The following is an 18,609-nucleotide window of genomic DNA, read 5'->3' as shown; positions in this document are numbered from 1 at the left end:
TAACTGTGCGCTTACATCGCACTTACAGATACAGTGTGTGTTTCAGGGGAGGTACAGTATAGCACTCCTCAGCTACAGAGTACTATAGAACAAATCTAATTATGCTATCGTGTCGTGAATTTGGGGACTAATTGAGAACGGCGCATTTATACGCTTTTTAATACAAAAAAAATTTAGTATTTTATTAAGGGAGAAAGTTGGATGTTCTCCTATTCTTTCTGGATATTTTTTTTCCACCTCACACCACAGATGACATCAGAGCCTCTGTATATGGCGCACATGGTGAAGGCGCAGAAATTAGTTTTATATTACATTTTTTTTACTTCCTTCCACAGCTGAGATCTGAGCTCCTAATTTCTAAATCTTTAAAATCAATAAAACGTTTTCGGTTGCACTGCACTGATAGTTACAGCATAGATAGCTAAGATCGCCAGGATTCAATCTCACCCTGTCTGATAACAGGGCAAATGCATTTCTGTTGTGAGCAAAAGTCACATTGAAATAATACATTCAAAGTAAAATGTTAATAAATGTTCTCGGGACTATTTCAAGTTTTAGTTTAGTTTCCAGCTTTTAATACCAAGTCACAAAATATTACTGCAAGAGATTTTCTAAATCTCAACCTCTTACCACAAATATGATCAGTCTGTACACGTCCACTACGTTACATTGCACCCGTGACAGATTAATTAAAGAGTTTAAAGAGTGACAAAATGTTAATTGTTAAGAATTCTATGGAAACAATGTTATGAACTCGAGTGATAACAAGAAGGTCTGAGATCTTTTCCAATAAAAAACATAAAAAAAAAAAATAAAAAAAAGATGTGGTTTCAGGCTCTTTATCAAACAAGGAGTTTGCACTTATTTAAATAAATGTTTTTAATGAAATAATAGAATAACATTGGATAAAAAAAAATGCTAAACAAAGCTTGTACCAGGATGTCGTAAGAAATAGGGGATAACATTAGTTTTTTTTTGGCAGGATAGCATAAAGAAACAGAAATAGTGATGAAGAAACCCATCATTCCATTAAGTAATAAACTTACTTTCCAATTTATTTTTGTATTGGATAGAAATGAAGACTCTCTCTCTCATATATATATATATATATATATATATATATATATATATATATATATATATATATATATATATATATATATATATATATATACAGTACAGACCAAAAGTTTGGACACACCTTCTCATTCAAAGAGTTTTCTTTATTTACAATGACTATGAAAATTGTAGAGTCACACTGAAGGCATCAAGGGCTATTTGACCAAGAAGGAGAGTGATGGGGTGCTGCGCCAGATGACCTGGCCTCCACAGTCACCGGACCTGAACCCAATCGAGATGGTTTAGGGGTGAGCTGGACCGCAGAGTGGCTAAAGGGCCAACAAGTGCCAAGCATCTCTCTGGGAACTCCTTCAAGACTGTTGGAAGACCATTTCAGGTGACTACCTCTTGAAGCTCATCAAGAGAATGCCAAGAGTGTGCAAAGTAGTAATCAAAGCAAAAGGTGGCTACTTTGAAGAACCTAGAATATGACATTTTTCAGTTGTTTCACACTTTTTTGTTATGTATATAATTTCATATATAATTCCACGTGTTAATTCATAGTTTTGATGCCTTTAGTGTGAATCTACAATTTTCATAGTCATGAAAATAAAGAAAACTCTTTGAATGAGAAGGTGTGTCCAAACTTTTGGTCTGTACTGTATATATTTATATATATAAATAAAATATTTAAAAAGAGAGAAAACTTACACCACTATATATGGCTACATGGTCAAAGTTTCAAAAGTGGCATATTGGCATAATTCATTAATAAACTAATGTCAATCAAGTTCAGCTTCTGCTGGTTAGAATCCGCACTATAATATGCACAACTTTGAGGTTTCCTCAAACCTCCATAATCTTTTGGAAGAACCACAATTAGAGATTTTTTTCAGCACTCCAAACCAATGATGAACTCTTCAAATCCAAACTAGGATTGTGTGGCTGAGGTCTCAGGCAATAGTTTTGAGGTTGGAGCCTTAAAGGGAGGATTTATACTATTGCATGTTTCTGTGGGCCGCATCTGGATGTATAACGAAATCCAACTGATTTTCAAAGATGATCTCTTCCTCATGGCCGTCCTTCATCTCTGCATTGCATTCAATGCTGTTCTCAACATTCTGCACATCACCTTCATTCCTGGCTGGGTTTTCATCATCCTCCTGAGGTAGGTTCAGCATAGCTTTGTACTTCTGTGAAAATCACATTTGATAATGAATAGCAAAAGCGTTCAGAATCTCAGAAAACCAACATGTACGTAGAGTAGATAAATGCTCTATAAAGTCTTTTTACACTATTTAAATTTAGAAAATGCCTATTTGTGAACTGGCAAATTCCCCCCTCCACATTCTGGTTAAATATGTAGGTAATTACATAAAAATTTTGTTATATTAAACAATTAATATTATAGTAAAAAAAACAAAAAAAACAACAGTAAATAATAGCCAAATCCTATACATTAATTGGTGGATCAATGCAAGCAACAATCTCCTAAATAAATAATAATTTCTTACAGCTAAAACCCATATAATTGGTGATAGAATCTGGGCAATTTTCTCATCATTGCTGCAAATCCCTACATATACTACAATACAGCCCTTCAAATATACAGTCTAAACAGAGAAATGTTGTCCAACATTAAGATAGTAGAAGGACAGAAACATAAAAATAGCATTAAAAAGATATAAAATGATCAAGTACCACATGTAATGGATGCAGTAACCCCTTCTGATTGTTCTCTTATTAGTATATTTAAAAATGATTTGCTGTTAAACTGTTTGGAAGCCTTTAATCACCTGGACATTCTGGTAGTGAGTGAGAGATTTGCAGTGCGTCTCCCGAGCTCGAGACTCAAACTGGTAAAACTTGTGGCAGAGTTTACAGAGAAAGCCTGCTACCGGGACTACAAAACTGGTGCCTGTAGACAAAAAAACAATAAAATTTTTTTTTAAAACCCATCCCTATAAAAAATGCATCCCCACCTGTGTCTTTCCAGATTAAGTGCTCACCATACTGTGTGTCTGGGTCATACTCTTTATCATCAGTAATCTCTGCTGGATTAACCTGTTAAAGAGCGGAAGGTCATGGAATATTGAACAACCAAATGAAAGGATAATATAGCCAAATAGTAACCTGTATAGTCACCTCATCTTCGCTTCCTTCTTCCTCATAGTCATCTTCCTCTTCAAAGCAACCTATGGCATCTAATGTTATGAGTTCTTCCATGACTCCAGGTCCTCCTCCCTCTTTTAGCTGCAGTATAGAAAATCATAGATTAAGGTCGGGCAAGTTTGCTGGCCAATCAAGCAGGTTGATACCATAGTCCTTAAACCAGGTATTAGTACTTTTGGCAGTGTAGGCAGGTGCCAAGTCCTGTTGGAAATTGGGCTTCGTTTCATCTTTTTCTACCACGTTTTTTTCCTTCCATTCAACTTTCCATTAATGTGCTTGGATACAGCACTCTGTAAACAGCAGCTTCTTTAGCGTTGACCTTTTGTGTGTTACCCTCAATGTGCAGGGTGTCAATGATCGTCTTTTAAACAACTGTCAAGTCAGCATTCTTCCCCAATGATTTTGTAGCCTGAACCAGACTGAGACACCATTAAAAGGCTCAGAAAACCTTTGCAGGTGTTTGCAGTTAATTAGCATGTACACACCTCCTCGACCAACTGTTTGTGCTCAGGGGACTTCATGTGCTCCACAAACTTGCGAGGAGTTCTGAAGTGTCGCTCACACACTGTGCAGAATGGTCTAGAAGTGACCTTTGCCATCTGCAATCAACATGGGGACGTTAGCTGTAGAGCACAACAAAAATGACCTGATTTGTGCTCCTTTCATACCTTGTGCTTTTTGGTTCTTCTGTGTTCGATAAGGTCACCGGTAAAGTGACACTGGCAGATTGCACACCAGCGCTGTAGGCCTCTGTAACACATCACACAAATACAAGCATAACAGGATTGAAAATGTATCCTCCCACATGCCACAACACTTACCTGAAAAAGTACTCAACCACAGATTTATAAACATAGATCTAATCTATTGTCCACACCAGATAATAAGTATTGTGGAAATTCAACCTATTTGCTAAAAAATTACTTCTCTTATGCAGTATTGGGCCATGCGTTTCACACCTATGCCTTCAGTGGTGTCCTGCCAAAATCAACCACCCTTTAATGCCATCATTATGATGCCACGACTATAGAAACCATCATTATTATAGAGAAATGCAGGATAACAGAGTGCTGCATCACAGACAGGTATCTGATACAGTGAGAATAAATGCCAGTACTAAAGCAAGAGAACCAACAAATCTCCTTTCTTAAGCTTAACAACTGATATTGTGATTTGTGGTGAGAGTAGGGAGCAGGTTGAGAAGAGCCTGGAGAGGTGGAGGTACACACTGGAGAGAAGGGGAATGAAAGTCTGTAGGAGTAAGACAGAGTATGTGTGTGTGAATATGAGAGAGAGAGAGAGAGAGAGAGAGAGAGAGAGAGAAATGAAGAGGTGAGGTTGCAGGGAGAAGTCCTGATGGCCCACCACTGTCTATTATGAACTATTATGTGAATCTGGTTAGGCACTTGAAGGCACTGCATAAAATGTCTGATGCTTTAATATGATCCATTGCAATGTGGTATGCTGATGTAATTCACAGGAGCATGACTTCCCAAAACTGCTTTTAGTGCTACAAATGAATTAAGTATAATTCTTGCCTGTATTTGCCCTGCAGTGATTGGTGCATTTTAGGTAGCAGTGTTGCCAAGCAGGTGTTACTCAGGTGCTGAATCTCCATCATCTTTTGCTGGTGCTTCAAGCTGATCATATGAGTCTGAAATTCCTGCAACAATCCAACATTTCAGTGCATCAACATTTGCTGTACATTCATGGCAGCTTAAATAATAATAAAAAAAAAATAAACCCCACTCAGACAGGATGTTATACTTTTATGAATAAGAATATTATAATCGGACCTGTTGGTCAGGAGAAATCATGTTGCAGATATAGCAGCAGTATTTGTCTGCTTTGTCCACGCTTGGTCCTGCAGCTGCTGCCTCCTCCGACCCAGTGTTGAATGCCCGACTCTCACTGCGGTGCTGAATGGTCACTTTAAGAGATGTCCCTACACCCAGCACCTGTAGATATAGTGTGTGTGTGTGTGTGTGTGTGTGTGTGTGTGTGTGTGTGTGTGTGTGTGTGTGTGTGTGTGTGTGTGTGTATTGAAATCTAAATTTCCCGCTGGGAAGAATCAATCCATCAATCCATCCATCCATCCATCCACAGTATCTCACAAAAGTGTATATATTAAATTAAGTACACTGCTCACATTTTAGCAACCATTTTAGAATATCTTCTCAAGGCACGATTCTCTTCTATAGAAATTTAACTTGGATATAGACAGCTTTATAGCAGTTAGTGTGCAGCTTGTATACAGTGCATCTGGTAAGTATTCACAATGCTTCACTTTTTCCACATTTTCTTATGTTACAGCCTTATTCCATATCGGACTAAAAAAACCCATAATGACATCTTTGAAATCTTTGCAAATTTATATATATATATATATATATATATAAAATCATGTACATAAGTATTCACAGCCTTTGCTTAATAATTTGTTGAAGCACGTTTAGCACCAATTACAGCCTCAAGTATTTTGAGTATGATGGTACAAGTTTGGCACCAATTTTTGGGCAGTTTCTCCTATTCTTTTTTGCAGAACCTCTCAAGTTTCATCAGTTTGGATGGGAAGCGTCAGTGTGCATCTATTTTCAGATCTCTCCAGAGAGCTTTAATAGAGTTTAAGTCTGGGCTCTGGCTGGGCCACTCAGGGACATTCACAGAGTCGTCCCGTAGCCACTCCTTTGTTATCTTGGCTGTGTGCTTAGGGTCGTTGTCCTGTTGGAAGATGAACTGTTGCCCTAATCTGAGGTCCAGAGAACTCTGGAGCAGGTCTTCATTAAGGATGTCTGGTTTTCTGCAAACATGAGGTTCGTCATTCAGGCCAAAAAGTTAAATCTTTGTTTCTTATTGTCAGGTGCCCTTTGGCAAACTCTAGACGGGCTGTCATTTGCTTTTTATTGAGGAGTGGTAGCAGATATGGTCTTCTGGAAGGTTCTCCTCTCTCCAGAGAGAATTGCAAAAGCACTTTCAGAGTGACCATCGGGTTCTTGGTCACCTTCCTGACTAAGGCCCTTCTCCCTTAATTGCTCAGTTTGGCCAGGCGGCTCCGCTCTAGGAAAAGTCCTGGTGGTTCCAAATTGCTTCCACTTATGGATGATGGAGGCCACTGTGCTCATTGGGGCCTTCAATGCTGCAACAATTTTTCTGTACCCTTTTGCAGATCTGTGCCTTGATACAATCCTGTCTCCGAGGTCTATAGACAATTCCTTGGACTTCATGGCTTGGTTTGTGCTCTGATGGCACTGTTAACTGTGGGACCTCATATAGACTGGTGTGTGCCTTTCCAAATCATGTCCAATCAACTGAATTTACCACAGGTGGACTCCAATCAAGTTGTAGAAACATCTCGAGGATCACTGGCGGAAACAGGATGCACCTGAGCTCATTTGAGTGTCATGGCAAAGCCTGTGAATACTCATGTACATGTGATTTTTCATTTTTGTATTTTATTTTATTTTTATTTTGTATTTCTTTTTTTTTATATAAATTTGCAAAGATTCCAAACAAACTTCTTTCACGTTGTCATTATGGAGTATTGTTTATAGAATTTTAAGGAAAATAATTATTTCTAAAGTATATCCAAGTTGAATTTTTATATTATCGTCTTTTGAGAAGATATACTAAACTGATTGCTAAAATGTGAGGGGTGTAATCACTTGTGAGATACCGTAAGCTCTGGAGCTAATGAAATATAAATCAAGTGGTATAGAGAAGTATAATTACTGCCAATCACTCGTACCTCTGCTGTCCTGCTCTGCTCCAGTCCATTGTCAGCTTCAGCAGATGGGCATTCCTTCTCTGCAGACACGTGCATGTTTTCTAAGGTAGGTACAAGCAGACAAGACCAACATTATCTATATCATACAAAGTATATAATTTAACCCTAAATATAATTAGAATTATTACAAGGATAAGGGGCAGAATCACACTGGAGCTAGTTCAGACATCTACATTTCTGGCAACTGTGCAGTTAAAAATATATGGAAAAATTAAAACTATCCAGACAATCCAAACTATTTAATAAATAACCTTGTACATAGCACTGTAATTCTAACAATCAATAACAAAGTTTCACTTATATTCAAGAAAATGACAATTGAATTTATTTCCTCATCAAAATCATCAACTTGAATTCTTGTTTCCTTGCCTACAAGTTTCTTCAAATATAATTCCAGAAGTGAATGAACCTCTTCTAAAAATAATACAACTCTTCTATCAGCACTGGTTATGTACCTAAATCCTTAAAACTGGATGTTATTAACCCTCTATTTAAGAAACCTGACTGTGACCCTTGTCAACTGTTCAACTATAAGCCAATATCAAACCTCCCCTTTATCTCCAAGATTTTAGAAAAGGTTGTAGTTATGCTCACCTACTTAGGAATAAATGTTTTTTTTAATGTTTCACATTGTCAACTGACCTTCCTGCTCTTGTATCGGCGCCGAATCTGCCAATTTTTGCTCCACATCAGCACCTTCATGCTCTTCGACCTGCTCATTAGCTCTGTGTACATCAGAATGTGGGAATTCAGCTTAGTGACACACACACATGTAACAGCGGCTCATATTTAAAGTCTCAGTGTAACATTATTCTTTATTTATTAATAATTATTACACGTGGTTCTTCTGCTTTTTCCCAGGAGGCTCTTTCTGCTCAGTGGATGAGCCCTGACTTTCCACAGACGCTTCTGGTTTCTTTCCTGCATCCACACGAGACTGAATTAAACACGTTTCACAACCATCTACGTGCAATCATATCAGAAAGTGCTTCTATTGGCAGGCACCTGTATTCGAACACATCAACTCGGCTTGCTTCGAAGATTTTACATCCGCTCTGCATTTGCTCATCTGTCCATTACTTTTCTCTTCAGCTACATGGCCGTTTTGCCTCTTTCTCTGAAAATAGTGCATAGAGCCGTCCTGAAACATAAAAATGTTCATTCAATGCAAACTAGACTTATCAACCCCAAACTGCTGGAAAAAAACAACTTTATTTTAATAAAAAAATTTTTTTTTTTTATTCAATCCAGAATGTTAAGGTTCTGAAAATAACTCATGAATAAGAATCTGTTACCTTATTCATAAAAGCTCCACGATGTTCAGGGATAAAAGTCATGCGTGGGGGCATCAGTGGAACACCGATGGGAGCGGAGCCGAGAAGAGACCGGCCGCCTCCTGGAGATAAAAAAGGTGGGTGAAGCTGCTTCCCAGGACACGGTGGCATCTCTTCAACAGTGTGAAACAAAAAGTCAAAGAACATTAGGGCATTCATAATACACTGTTAAAAAGTCAAAAGGGTGGTGAAGAAAAAACATTTCGAAAAAAGTCATTATTCATCAAATTTGCAGCGATAGACTATTTTCTAAATTTTACACTTTTTATCGTTACATGGGTGTAAATGCTGCTATAAATATGTATATACTGCATTATTTTAACACACATTCTGTTTCTACTTTGTTTCTAATCTGCTTTTTTGCTTCGATTCTTATTACATTGTAAATTCTGTCGACTTATTTCTGTACTTCGACCTAGTTTTATACTCTTTTTTTAATTTCTAATTCATTTATTTTAATGCAACAGAGTGTTTATTCATGTGTGAAGTATTTCTTTATGGCATTTCTTGTCTATTTATGATTAAACATTTAGCAAATTGTTGTTTTCAGAATCACATTTAACACACAGGCACTGCGTATCTGCATATCAGTGCTGGACTGAATAAGAAAAATACAAACAAAGAAAAGATTTTTCATTAAATGATGAATATTTGCATTTACACTACATGCCTAACACAGCTAATTTACCAAAGTTAATAAAACAACTCAAACTGGAGTTCATATAAATCAGGGTGGAGTTTAGTTTAGAGGTTTATTTCACTCTTTATGAAGAAGTGTTATAGCACATGCTGTCCAAATGGAGTGTTTGTTTCACGTTTTCTTCCTCCTTGAGTGTCAATAAGCCCATCCTCCTCTTCAAGAAAAAATCTTTAAGAAAAAATCAAGCCAAAGCTCCTCTATTCTTACAATGAATGATGAGTAAAGAAAATTTCCAGTCGATGAGTGAGTGAAGACGGATCTGAGGTAATGCGTATACCTGGCCGTCGAGGCAGGGGGATCGCGTGCTGCAGCAGTGGGTAGGGACCGAGGAGGCCCTGGGAAGCGACTGGACGAATACTCTGTGCAGGTGGAAATGGATGTCCTCTGGGAGCTCCTCTGCTTGGCATGCTGTGAATCAGTATTCAACGTTTTGAAAGACTGAAGCATGAGTGAAAACTATTTCCATAACTTCAATCAACTCTTAAAAATCAACCAGCTCATTTACAAATCTCTACTGCGGGAATGCGCTTCGGTATTGCACACGTTTTCCTTTATAACATACTTCTGTAGAAACCAAATGTTATTTTTTACTTCCTTGTAATGAAACTGTAATGAAACTGAAAACGAATAAGGAACAAACTTATAGGCTCTAAACTTATACATTGTAACTCACATATAACCTATACATATAATATGGATGCCTGTAAAGCTGCTTTTGGGGACAATGTCTATTGTTACAGCACTATACCAATACAACTGAATTGAATAAAATCATATAAGAATATTATGTTTTGGGGGAAAATTATATATATATATATATATATATATATATATATATATATATATATATATATATATATATATATATATATATTTTCCAGATTTAGTCACCTGCATTAGAGGTTTTCTCTCTCTCTCTCTCTCTCTCTGTGTGTGTGTGTGTGTGTGTGTGTGTGTGTGTGTGTGTGTAGAAAGCTAAGGTGTTTGTACCGTGTCCCAGGGCGCAGGAAAGGATCTGGCTGGAGAAAAGCAGGGGATGTTGGCAGAGACAGAAGTGGAGGGATGCAGTTGCGAGACTCCCCTGTAAAGCAGCGCTGCAGCTGCTTTTCCTTTGGGCGAATCATCTTTGGTTCCTTCTTCCCTCTGGCTGCACAAACCTGCAGAGACAAGTCAGACACCGGAAGTATTACCCACAAGACTTTATTATTATTATTATTATTATTATTATTTCAGAGAAGACTATGACAATCACGTGTAGTCTTTGTGCAGATTCTTGAAGTATGAAACATGTGCATGGAACACACACAAACACTTTACAACAGCTCACGAACATCTCCTGCGATCATTATACAGCTCTGAAGATACATAATACACAACATATCTATTTATTTTCGTATGATTTTAAATTGTGTGTAATTACCGACGTTTGGCTTATTTCAAAGTCCACTTTCCACAACAACACGCGTTTTTTTCATTCACGTGGTGTAAAAGCCAGATCTTCTCTTGTGCGCCCTCTTGCGGTGTGGAGGAACAGCTGCAAGGTCTGGGCTTATTCCATAGTGTACAGAAATAATTCCTTTTACTTGATCATTGACTTATTACAAATATTCACACGCGAACAAATTATTATAAAAAGACACAAATCATAAGGGTTTTTTTTGCAGACACCCCAAACATTAAATAACAAGATTTTAGAAAAAAAAAAAAATCTTCTTTCGACTGCTACCGTTAGGGGGCGCCACAGAATATCATCCGTTTAACCACTAACCTGTCCTCTACATCTGCCACTTTCAAACCAACTACCTGCATGTCTTCTCTTAACACATCTATAAACCTCCTCCTTGGTCTTCCTCTTTTACTCCTTCCTGGTGGCTCCATCCTCAGCATTCTTCTACCGATATACCTCATGTTCCTCCTTTGCTCATGTCCAAACATCTCAATCTAGCCTCTCTCATGACAATGTCATTGTCTCCAAAACGCCCTACATGCACGGTCACTCTATTAAACTACATTCTAATTCTGTCCATTGTCATCACTCTCGACAAAAACCTCAACATCTTCAGCTCTGCTACCTCCAGCTCCACCTCCTGTCTTTTAATCAATGCTACTGTCTCTAAACCATACAACATCACAGGTCTCACAACAGTCCTATAAACTTTCCCTTTCACTCTTGCAGATACTCTTCGATCACAAATTACTCCTGCTATCACTCGTCTCCACCCACTCCACCCTGCCTGCACTCTTCTTTTCTCTAACACACTCTCCATTGCTTTCATTACTTTGCACTGTTGACCAAAGACACCTCCAACTCCAACACCTTCTCCACCTCTTCTCCCTGCAACTGCACCACTCCACTGCCCTCCCTCTCATTCACACACATGTACTCTGTCTTACTCCTACTTACTTTCATTCCTCTTCTCTCCAGCACATACCTCCACCTCTCCAGGCTCTTCTCAACCTGTTCCCTACTCTCACCACAAATCACAATATCATCCGCAAACATCAAAGTCCACGGAAACTACTGTCTGACCTCATCCATCTACCTGTCCATCACCACTGCAAACAGGAAAGGGCTCAGAGCTGATCCTTGATGCAGTCCCACCTCTACCTTGAACCAGTCTGTCGTTCCTACTGCACACTTCACTGCTGTCACACTGTCCTCACACATGTCCTGCACCACCCTCACATACTTCTCTGACACACCTGATTTCCTTATACAATACCACAACTCCTCTCTCAGCACAATGTAGTACGCTTTCTTTAAATCCACAAACACACATTGCAACTTCTTCTGACCTTCTCTCTATTAAGAATAATAATACAGTATAATATAATAGACACAATTATTAGTTATATTATATTATATTATACTAATTATATTAATTCTATTTAAGAACTTTTAATCTTGAGCTTTTTTCTTTTTTGTTCATTTTATGTAACGAAGCAGTCGTAAAAAATGTTTTATGTCGTATTGTATGTGGTTACGTATAAGACAAATACAATTTGTATTTGATAGTAGCAGGAACACATTACAGTGTGTAGGCCAGCTTTCTGCAGTCCCCCAGCATAATCCCTCTCTTTACACTGTAAACTTAATTACAGAAATGTTTTTATATGTTGTCCACTGGATGACCTTTAACAGAGTCAGAGTCCTTCACATAAATGCTATTTGTATTTATTCAAATCAAGTCAGTTTTTTGCAATGTGTATGGTGATTATTAATGCAAAAAAGATTCAATATTAATATTAAGCAAAAAAATCCAAAATCTGAAAGTCCAGCAAAATACATTTTAAATATTAAATGTTTATTTATGTATTAATGTTTGTGTATTTATTTATGCAAAATCCTGAGGCATTGCTGCATAATGACATTTGAGCTCATGACATCGAGTGTATATTTATTTTAAATTCTAAAAAATGAAAAACGAATATATTCCAACAAAATCATGTATTTTTTACAATACAACAATTATGTATTTCATTTAACAATGTTATAATACATACAAATACATACAGTGCCTTGCAAAAGTATTGACCCCCCTTGGTGTTTCTCCTATTTTGTTGTCTTACAACCTGGAATTAAAATGGATTTTTTTGGGGTTTGTATCATTTGATTTACACAACATGCCTACCACTTTGAAGATGCAAAATGTTTTTTATTGTGAAACAAACAAGAAATAAGACAAAAATACAAAAAAATTGAGCGTGCATAACTATTCACCCCCCCAAAGTCAATACTTTGTAGAGCCACCTTTTGCAGCAATTACAGCTGCAAGTCTCTTGGGGTATGTATCTATAAACTTGGCACATCTAGCCACTGGGATTTTTGCCCATTCTTTAAGGCAAAACTGCTCCAGCTCCTTCAAGTTGGATGGGTTCCGCTGGTGTACAGCAATCTTTAAGTCATACCACAGATTCTCAATTGGATTGAGGTCTGGACTTTGACTAGGCCATTCCAAGACATTTAAATGTTTCCCCTTAAACCACTCGAGTGTTGCTTTAGCAGAATGCTTAGGGTCATTGTCCTGCTGGAAGGTGAACCTCCGTCCCAGTCTCAAATCTCTGGAAGACTGAAACAGGTTTCCCTCAAGAATTTCCCTGTATTTAGCGCCATCCATCATTCCTTGTTTGCTTATTTTTTTCTTGAAGCAATGGCTTTTTTTCTGGCCACTCTTCCGTAAAGCCCAGCTCTGTGGAGTGTACAGTTTAAAGTGGTCCTATGGACAGATACTACAATCTCCGCTGTGGAGCTTTGCAGCTCCTTCAGGGTTATCTTTGGTCTCTTTTTTGCCTCTCTGATTAATGCCCTCCTTGCCTGGTCCATGAGTTTTGGTGGGCGGCCCTCTCTTGCCAGGTTTGTTGTGGTGCCATATTCTTTCCATTTTTTTAATAACGGCTTTAATGGTGCTCTGTGGGATGTTTAAAGTTTTGGATATTTTTTTATAACCCAACCCTGATCTGTACTTCTCCACAACTTTGTCCCTGACCTTTTTGGCGAGCTCCTTGGTCTTCATGGTGCCGCTTGCTTGGTGGTGCCCCTTGCTTAGTGGTGTTGCAGACTCTGGGGCCTTTCAGAACAGGTGTGTGTGAGTGTATATATATATATATATATATATATATATATATATATATATATATATATATATATATATATATATATATATATATATATATATATATATATATATATATATATACTGAGATCATGTGACACTTAGATTGCACACAGGTGGACTTTATTTAAGTAATTACGTGACTTCTGAAGGTAATTGGTTGCACCAGATCTTATTTCGAGGCTTAATAGCAAAGGGGGTGAATACATATGCATGCACCACTTTTCCGTAATTTATTTTTTGTAATTTTTCGAAACAAGTTATTTTTTTCATTTCACTTCACCAATTTGGACTATTTTGTGTATGTCCATTACATGAAATCCAAATAAAAATCTATTTTAATTCCAAGTTGTAAGGCAACAAAATAGGAAAAATGCCAAAGGGGGTCAATACTTTTGCAAGGCACTGTACATATCATTATGTGCCCGTGATTGTTTCTAAATTACTTAGTTACTAATTACTAATTTCTAATTCTTGCATATGATCATAGGTAACAGACACTCTATTCTGGTCTGGATCATGGTTGGATTATGGGAACACTGGTATATGTGCAGGGATGCCAGTCCATCACAGAGCACCATGAACACACAATCCCACCTACTGACAATTAAGTATAAATAATACACAATACAGTTCAATACAGTATATATTTTTTATTATAATAACAATCATCATCATCATCATCATCATCATCATCATTATAAAAGGTGTAAAAAATAACACTGAATAAATGAATAATTCTTATAACACTATAAATAACATTTTAATCTATTAAACTGGAGATGATCTGGTTGTGATACAAACAATATTGTGAGATTCTTTTTATAGTAGAATTGTGCAGCTTTTGTAGTCATTTTGAAGAAAATTATAACCCAATCTGGCAACCCTGACATCATATCAGCTGACATCATATCACACTATATGTGTGTGTGTGTGTGTGTGTGTGTGTGTGTGTGTGTGTGTGTGTGTTAGTGGGTGGGTGGTTGTGTGTGTGTGTGTGTGTGTGTGTGTGTGTGTGAGAGAGAGAGAGAGAGAGAGAGAGAGAGAGCTTCGTAGAGAATGTTCCTCTCTATGAAGCTGTTCACCAAAATCTGAGCATCTAAGAGAGCACTTGTCCACTAGATATCTGGACATCCCTCTGGCTCCAAACAGGAGCTGGTTAAAAAAGCGGCACTGTAGTGACTGTTCCTGCATTTCTCTCTGAAGCAGAAGCTCAACCGATAGTCAAAATGGGAAATCGGGGGATGGAGGATCTGATACCGCTGGTTAACCGGATGCAGGATGCGTTTTCTGCCATCGGACAAAATGCCAACCTGGACCTTCCCCAGATAGCCGTGGTTGGCGGTCAGAGCGCTGGAAAAAGCTCTGTCCTGGAGAACTTCGTGGGGAAGTAAGTGGTGCAAAAAGGGCATTATGAAATCATGTAAAGTTTAAATAGGCACACAGACATCAACCACAGGCTCGTTCATCATTCTCTTACAAGCAAACGAAACCAGATTTATTCTAGACAACATTGTTTCGATATTCCTGTAATAGCAGGTATTTGGTAATTAATTAGTTAATTAGTAAATTCAATAAGAACCATCACTCGTCCACAGCCTACTACTACATCTACTACAGCCACTGTGATGGCTATACATGGGATATTTCTCGTTTAAACCAACGCCAGAAATACATATGCAATAATGTATCAGGCAAAACAGAACCACTGTTTATGATGTTGGGTGAAAACTGATGCTGATAGTGTGTTTTAATGAGAATGGAAGATCGATAGGCCAGCTGTCTGTGTGCATTTTTTAACAGGTTGGTTCGTGAGGAGCTCCAAAGCCTGATTATCTTGTTTATAAATCTTGTCCATTGCCTATTTTTTTCTCTTTTTTGTACATTCATGCTCGCAATATTAAGAGAAATATTACAGATTACTAATAGTAAACATACTATCTCTATGTACTGGAAGAGTTTTAGGGTTTTGCAGTGACAGGGAAAATGGACGCAAGCCCAGGAATGCATGCGTGTTGAGATGATGCGTGTTTACCACCTCACTGTGCGGCTTTTCTCAGCACGCTGTTGTTTGATGGGTTATATTATGACGGTTTAATACTACCACTCAGATGTATTAACTCATGATTGAATGAGTTTGATGAGTGTTATTATGCTGTATAATGCAGCCCTGGCGTGTTAGAAGGGAGAGGACCATTATGCAGTCACGTGACACTACCACGTCCGTTCACTTGATTCCGAGCTCTCGGTTTCAGGACCAAGGACAGTTCTGCAAATGTTTTATCTGAGATCCTCAGTACCCCCTTGGCATTATTTTAGCCTACACATTTTCATATGATTTTGTCATATTCTACTGAAAGAAAAAAACCTTTCCTTCTATATAAATTATATTTTGACATATATCAAAGCTCTGATATTCAAAATCGGATCTCTGAATTTGTTAAAGATCGCCATACAATGCTAAATAAAATTGCATAGGCCCATGCATTAGAAATGCAAATGCAATTTGTAATTACTAGTCTAATTACTTGCAGGCTGCTCCTGCCTATATTCAGGATTCCAAATCCAGGCTATTCATGGATTGCAAGCAGGTCTGCATTTTCCTTACAGACTGGCCATTATATAGTGAAGAGAGGCCTCCATCCAGAAACATCCGCTTCGTGTGTGCAATCAGCTGTTCGTGCTCTCTCCACTGTGCACTGACACAGGCAGCTTTGTGCGCTGGTAGCACAGGATTCTGCTACTACACCAGCCCCCCCTCCCCAAAATAAATAAATACATTTATGGTGACCATGTGATGATGGTACATTTTATTAGCTGTTCAGAAAAAAAAATATTTGTATAAACAGATAATTCAAAGTATTTTTAAAGCATTATCTGTGACTTGCGAAGAAACATCTAATCACCTTTAAGTCTAGCCTATTAATTTATGCAATAAAGCATACACAACAATTATTTCTGTTTTATTTTCACAAAGATTGTGCTAAAAAAAAGCACAGTATTAGTTTTCATTACATTTAAAGAAATTGGCAGATTCCCTTTTTCAGAATTAGTAACAATTATCTCATTAATACAACTAAGCATTTGAGTGTTAAAGGACTTGCTCAGTTACCCCTACCCTATATAATAAATTGATACCACACAATTTAATGGTTGGATATTTTTAAGAGCACAAAAAATTTGTGACAAGTAAGTAGGTTACTTTTCCCAAGTAATAGCTTGGTTTTATAATTCAGTGAAATGAAATGACAAAATAAAAAAGAAAGTGCCATTTTTTAGTTTGATACAGGAGCTGAGCATGTGTGTGTGTGTGTGTGTGTGTGTGTGTGTGTGTGTGTGTGTGTGTGTGTGTGTGTGTGCGCGCGCGCGTGTGTGTGTGTGTGTGTGTGTGTGTGTGTGTGTATACACAACTGATCAGAGAGCAGCGTGTGTTTCTCATCTGTCATTTATGTAACGTTGTTTCAATGAGATAAAAATACTTCTACAAATTACCGCCTGCTGTTATATAATGACTATCTGATCATTAGCTTCTCTCTCTCTCTCTCTCTCTCTCTCTCTCTCTCTCTCTCTCTCTCTCTCTCTCTCTTTCAAACACTGTTTCTAATGGCAGTTTAAGCATTTTAAATGTTCTTCTTTGCCCCTTCTTCCTTGTCCACTCCTTGTTGCTCCTCTAACTTTGGGCCCTGTGGACAATGTGGAGTCTCCAATCATCTTTACTGTCATCCTGTCATGACTCCATGTCAAGTCTCCATTGTGTACATTGCATGTTGCTGTTCAAACCTATATAATTGCTAATGTAATACTGGGGTAAACAAAAATTCACCTACAATATAAAAAGTGTTAGTCACTGACATAAGGAAGGATATGTGTGTGATTGTATATGATGAAAGAATTAATGAATGCATATAAACGCAATCATTTTCACTTTATTTAAGCCAGTAAACTAAATTAATACGGCATATATTCCCTACTTACAAATTCAGTAAGTTTTTACAAAGAGCAAAAATTTTTTAATTATTAGTTTATTTTTTTATTTAGCTACAAAAATTGTAGTTAATTTTCATATTTTCTCCTGTCTTACACTATTCACTGTTGCTCTTGTGCAGTTGTTTTTTCCATTTCCATTTTCTAATTTACATTAGTTTTATTATGGTATTGCCGATTACAGCACAGATCTATGATACCCATCATAGCAAAGTGAAATGTATTCCTTGGCATATCCTAGCTTTTTCAGCAGGTCAGTTGATTAGAGTCAGCCAGTTTATGTCATCTGGAGCAGATAGGGTTAAGGGCCTTGCTCAAGGGCCCAACAGGATGTTGTTTTTACAGCTCAAATTTGTGATCCAATTCTCCTATCCTATTGTCCTACTTTGTTGGGGACATCGAGTCAAAGTAGAGTCAGCTGGGGTCAGAGTGCAGGGTCGGCCATGACACAGCACCCCTGAAGCATAGAGGTTTAAGGGCCTTGCTCAAAGGCCCAAGAGTGGTTGCTTGGTGATACTGGGGCTTAAACCCTTGACCCTCCGCCCAGTGACCCCAAGCTTTAACCGCTGAGCTACCACTTCCAAAGTGAACACAGCAGCATGAACCATTACCAGGCAAAACCCATGATCTTTGGTTTACAAGCCTGATGCCTTTGCCATTTGGCCATCATGCTAAGATAATAATAAAGCAATAACTTTTGTCGATGCTAATAAAATGATGTTAAAGCATTGAAAAATAAATAATGTTTCTATTCAATAATGTTAGTTTCTTTTTCAGACTTTTTAGGCAAGGACTTGTTGGGATATTAGTCTGGTGATGTGTGACAAAATCTTGCAAAATGACCGCTAGTGTCTGTGACTGTGCTGTAAGGCTGTATGTGTGAATGTCTAAAAGAATATCATGAACTGTGCCTAAATGTGAAGCTCATGCCTCAGACCTGCACTACAGTGTCATTACGGCAGT

General features: G+C 37.8%; 2 protein-coding genes across 15 annotated transcripts in view; one reads left to right on the top strand and one right to left on the bottom strand.

Annotated features, from left to right (window-relative positions):
* Positions 1–552: 552 nt before the first annotated feature.
* ciz1b (cdkn1a interacting zinc finger protein 1b) lies at positions 553–10,601 on the bottom strand. Of its 2 annotated transcripts, XM_083527698.1 has the most exons (17): positions 10,470–10,601; positions 10,040–10,206; positions 9,327–9,457; positions 8,311–8,462; positions 8,021–8,156; positions 7,852–7,936; positions 7,658–7,740; positions 6,977–7,056; positions 5,028–5,189; positions 4,770–4,894; positions 3,900–3,981; positions 3,717–3,830; positions 3,205–3,312; positions 3,069–3,123; positions 2,856–2,977; positions 1,720–2,252; positions 553–1,090 (listed from the first exon to the last, which is right to left on the bottom strand). In XM_083527698.1, the coding sequence occupies exons 2-16, from the start codon at positions 10,171–10,173 to the stop codon at positions 2,058–2,060; spliced, it is 1,764 nt and encodes a 587-aa protein (XP_083383824.1). In that variant the 5' UTR covers positions 10,174–10,206; positions 10,470–10,601; the 3' UTR covers positions 553–1,090; positions 1,720–2,057. The 2 variants fall into 2 exon arrangements, with proteins under 2 accessions (XP_083383824.1, XP_083383825.1); XM_083527699.1 differs by lacking the exon at positions 553–1,090 and having other exon boundaries at positions 1,746–2,252; positions 8,021–8,132.
* Positions 10,602–14,556: 3,955 nt separating this feature from the next.
* dnm1b (dynamin 1b) overlaps positions 14,557–18,609 on the top strand; it is a 38,288-nt gene continuing 34,235 nt past the window's right edge. For 8 of the 13 annotated variants that reach the window (XR_014531244.1, XR_014531245.1, XR_014531246.1 and 5 more), the window contains exon 1: positions 14,601–15,052. Coding sequence is in view for 4 of the 13 variants with exons in the window: in XM_083527668.1 (XP_083383794.1) it covers positions 14,892–15,052 (161 nt within the window). In the remaining 9 variants the exon portion in view is untranslated. Of the gene's footprint in view, positions 15,053–18,609 lie in introns of all 13 variants that reach the window. The other 5 variants (XR_014531240.1, XR_014531241.1, XR_014531242.1 and 2 more) reach the window with 2 other exon arrangements.

Source organism: Silurus aristotelis (genome assembly GCF_946808225.1).
Source record: "Silurus aristotelis genome assembly, chromosome: 23".
Taxonomy (NCBI): domain Eukaryota; kingdom Metazoa; phylum Chordata; class Actinopteri; order Siluriformes; family Siluridae; genus Silurus; species Silurus aristotelis.
Note: the sequence above shows the minus strand (reverse complement) of the source record. Positions and strands in the feature narration are given on the sequence as shown.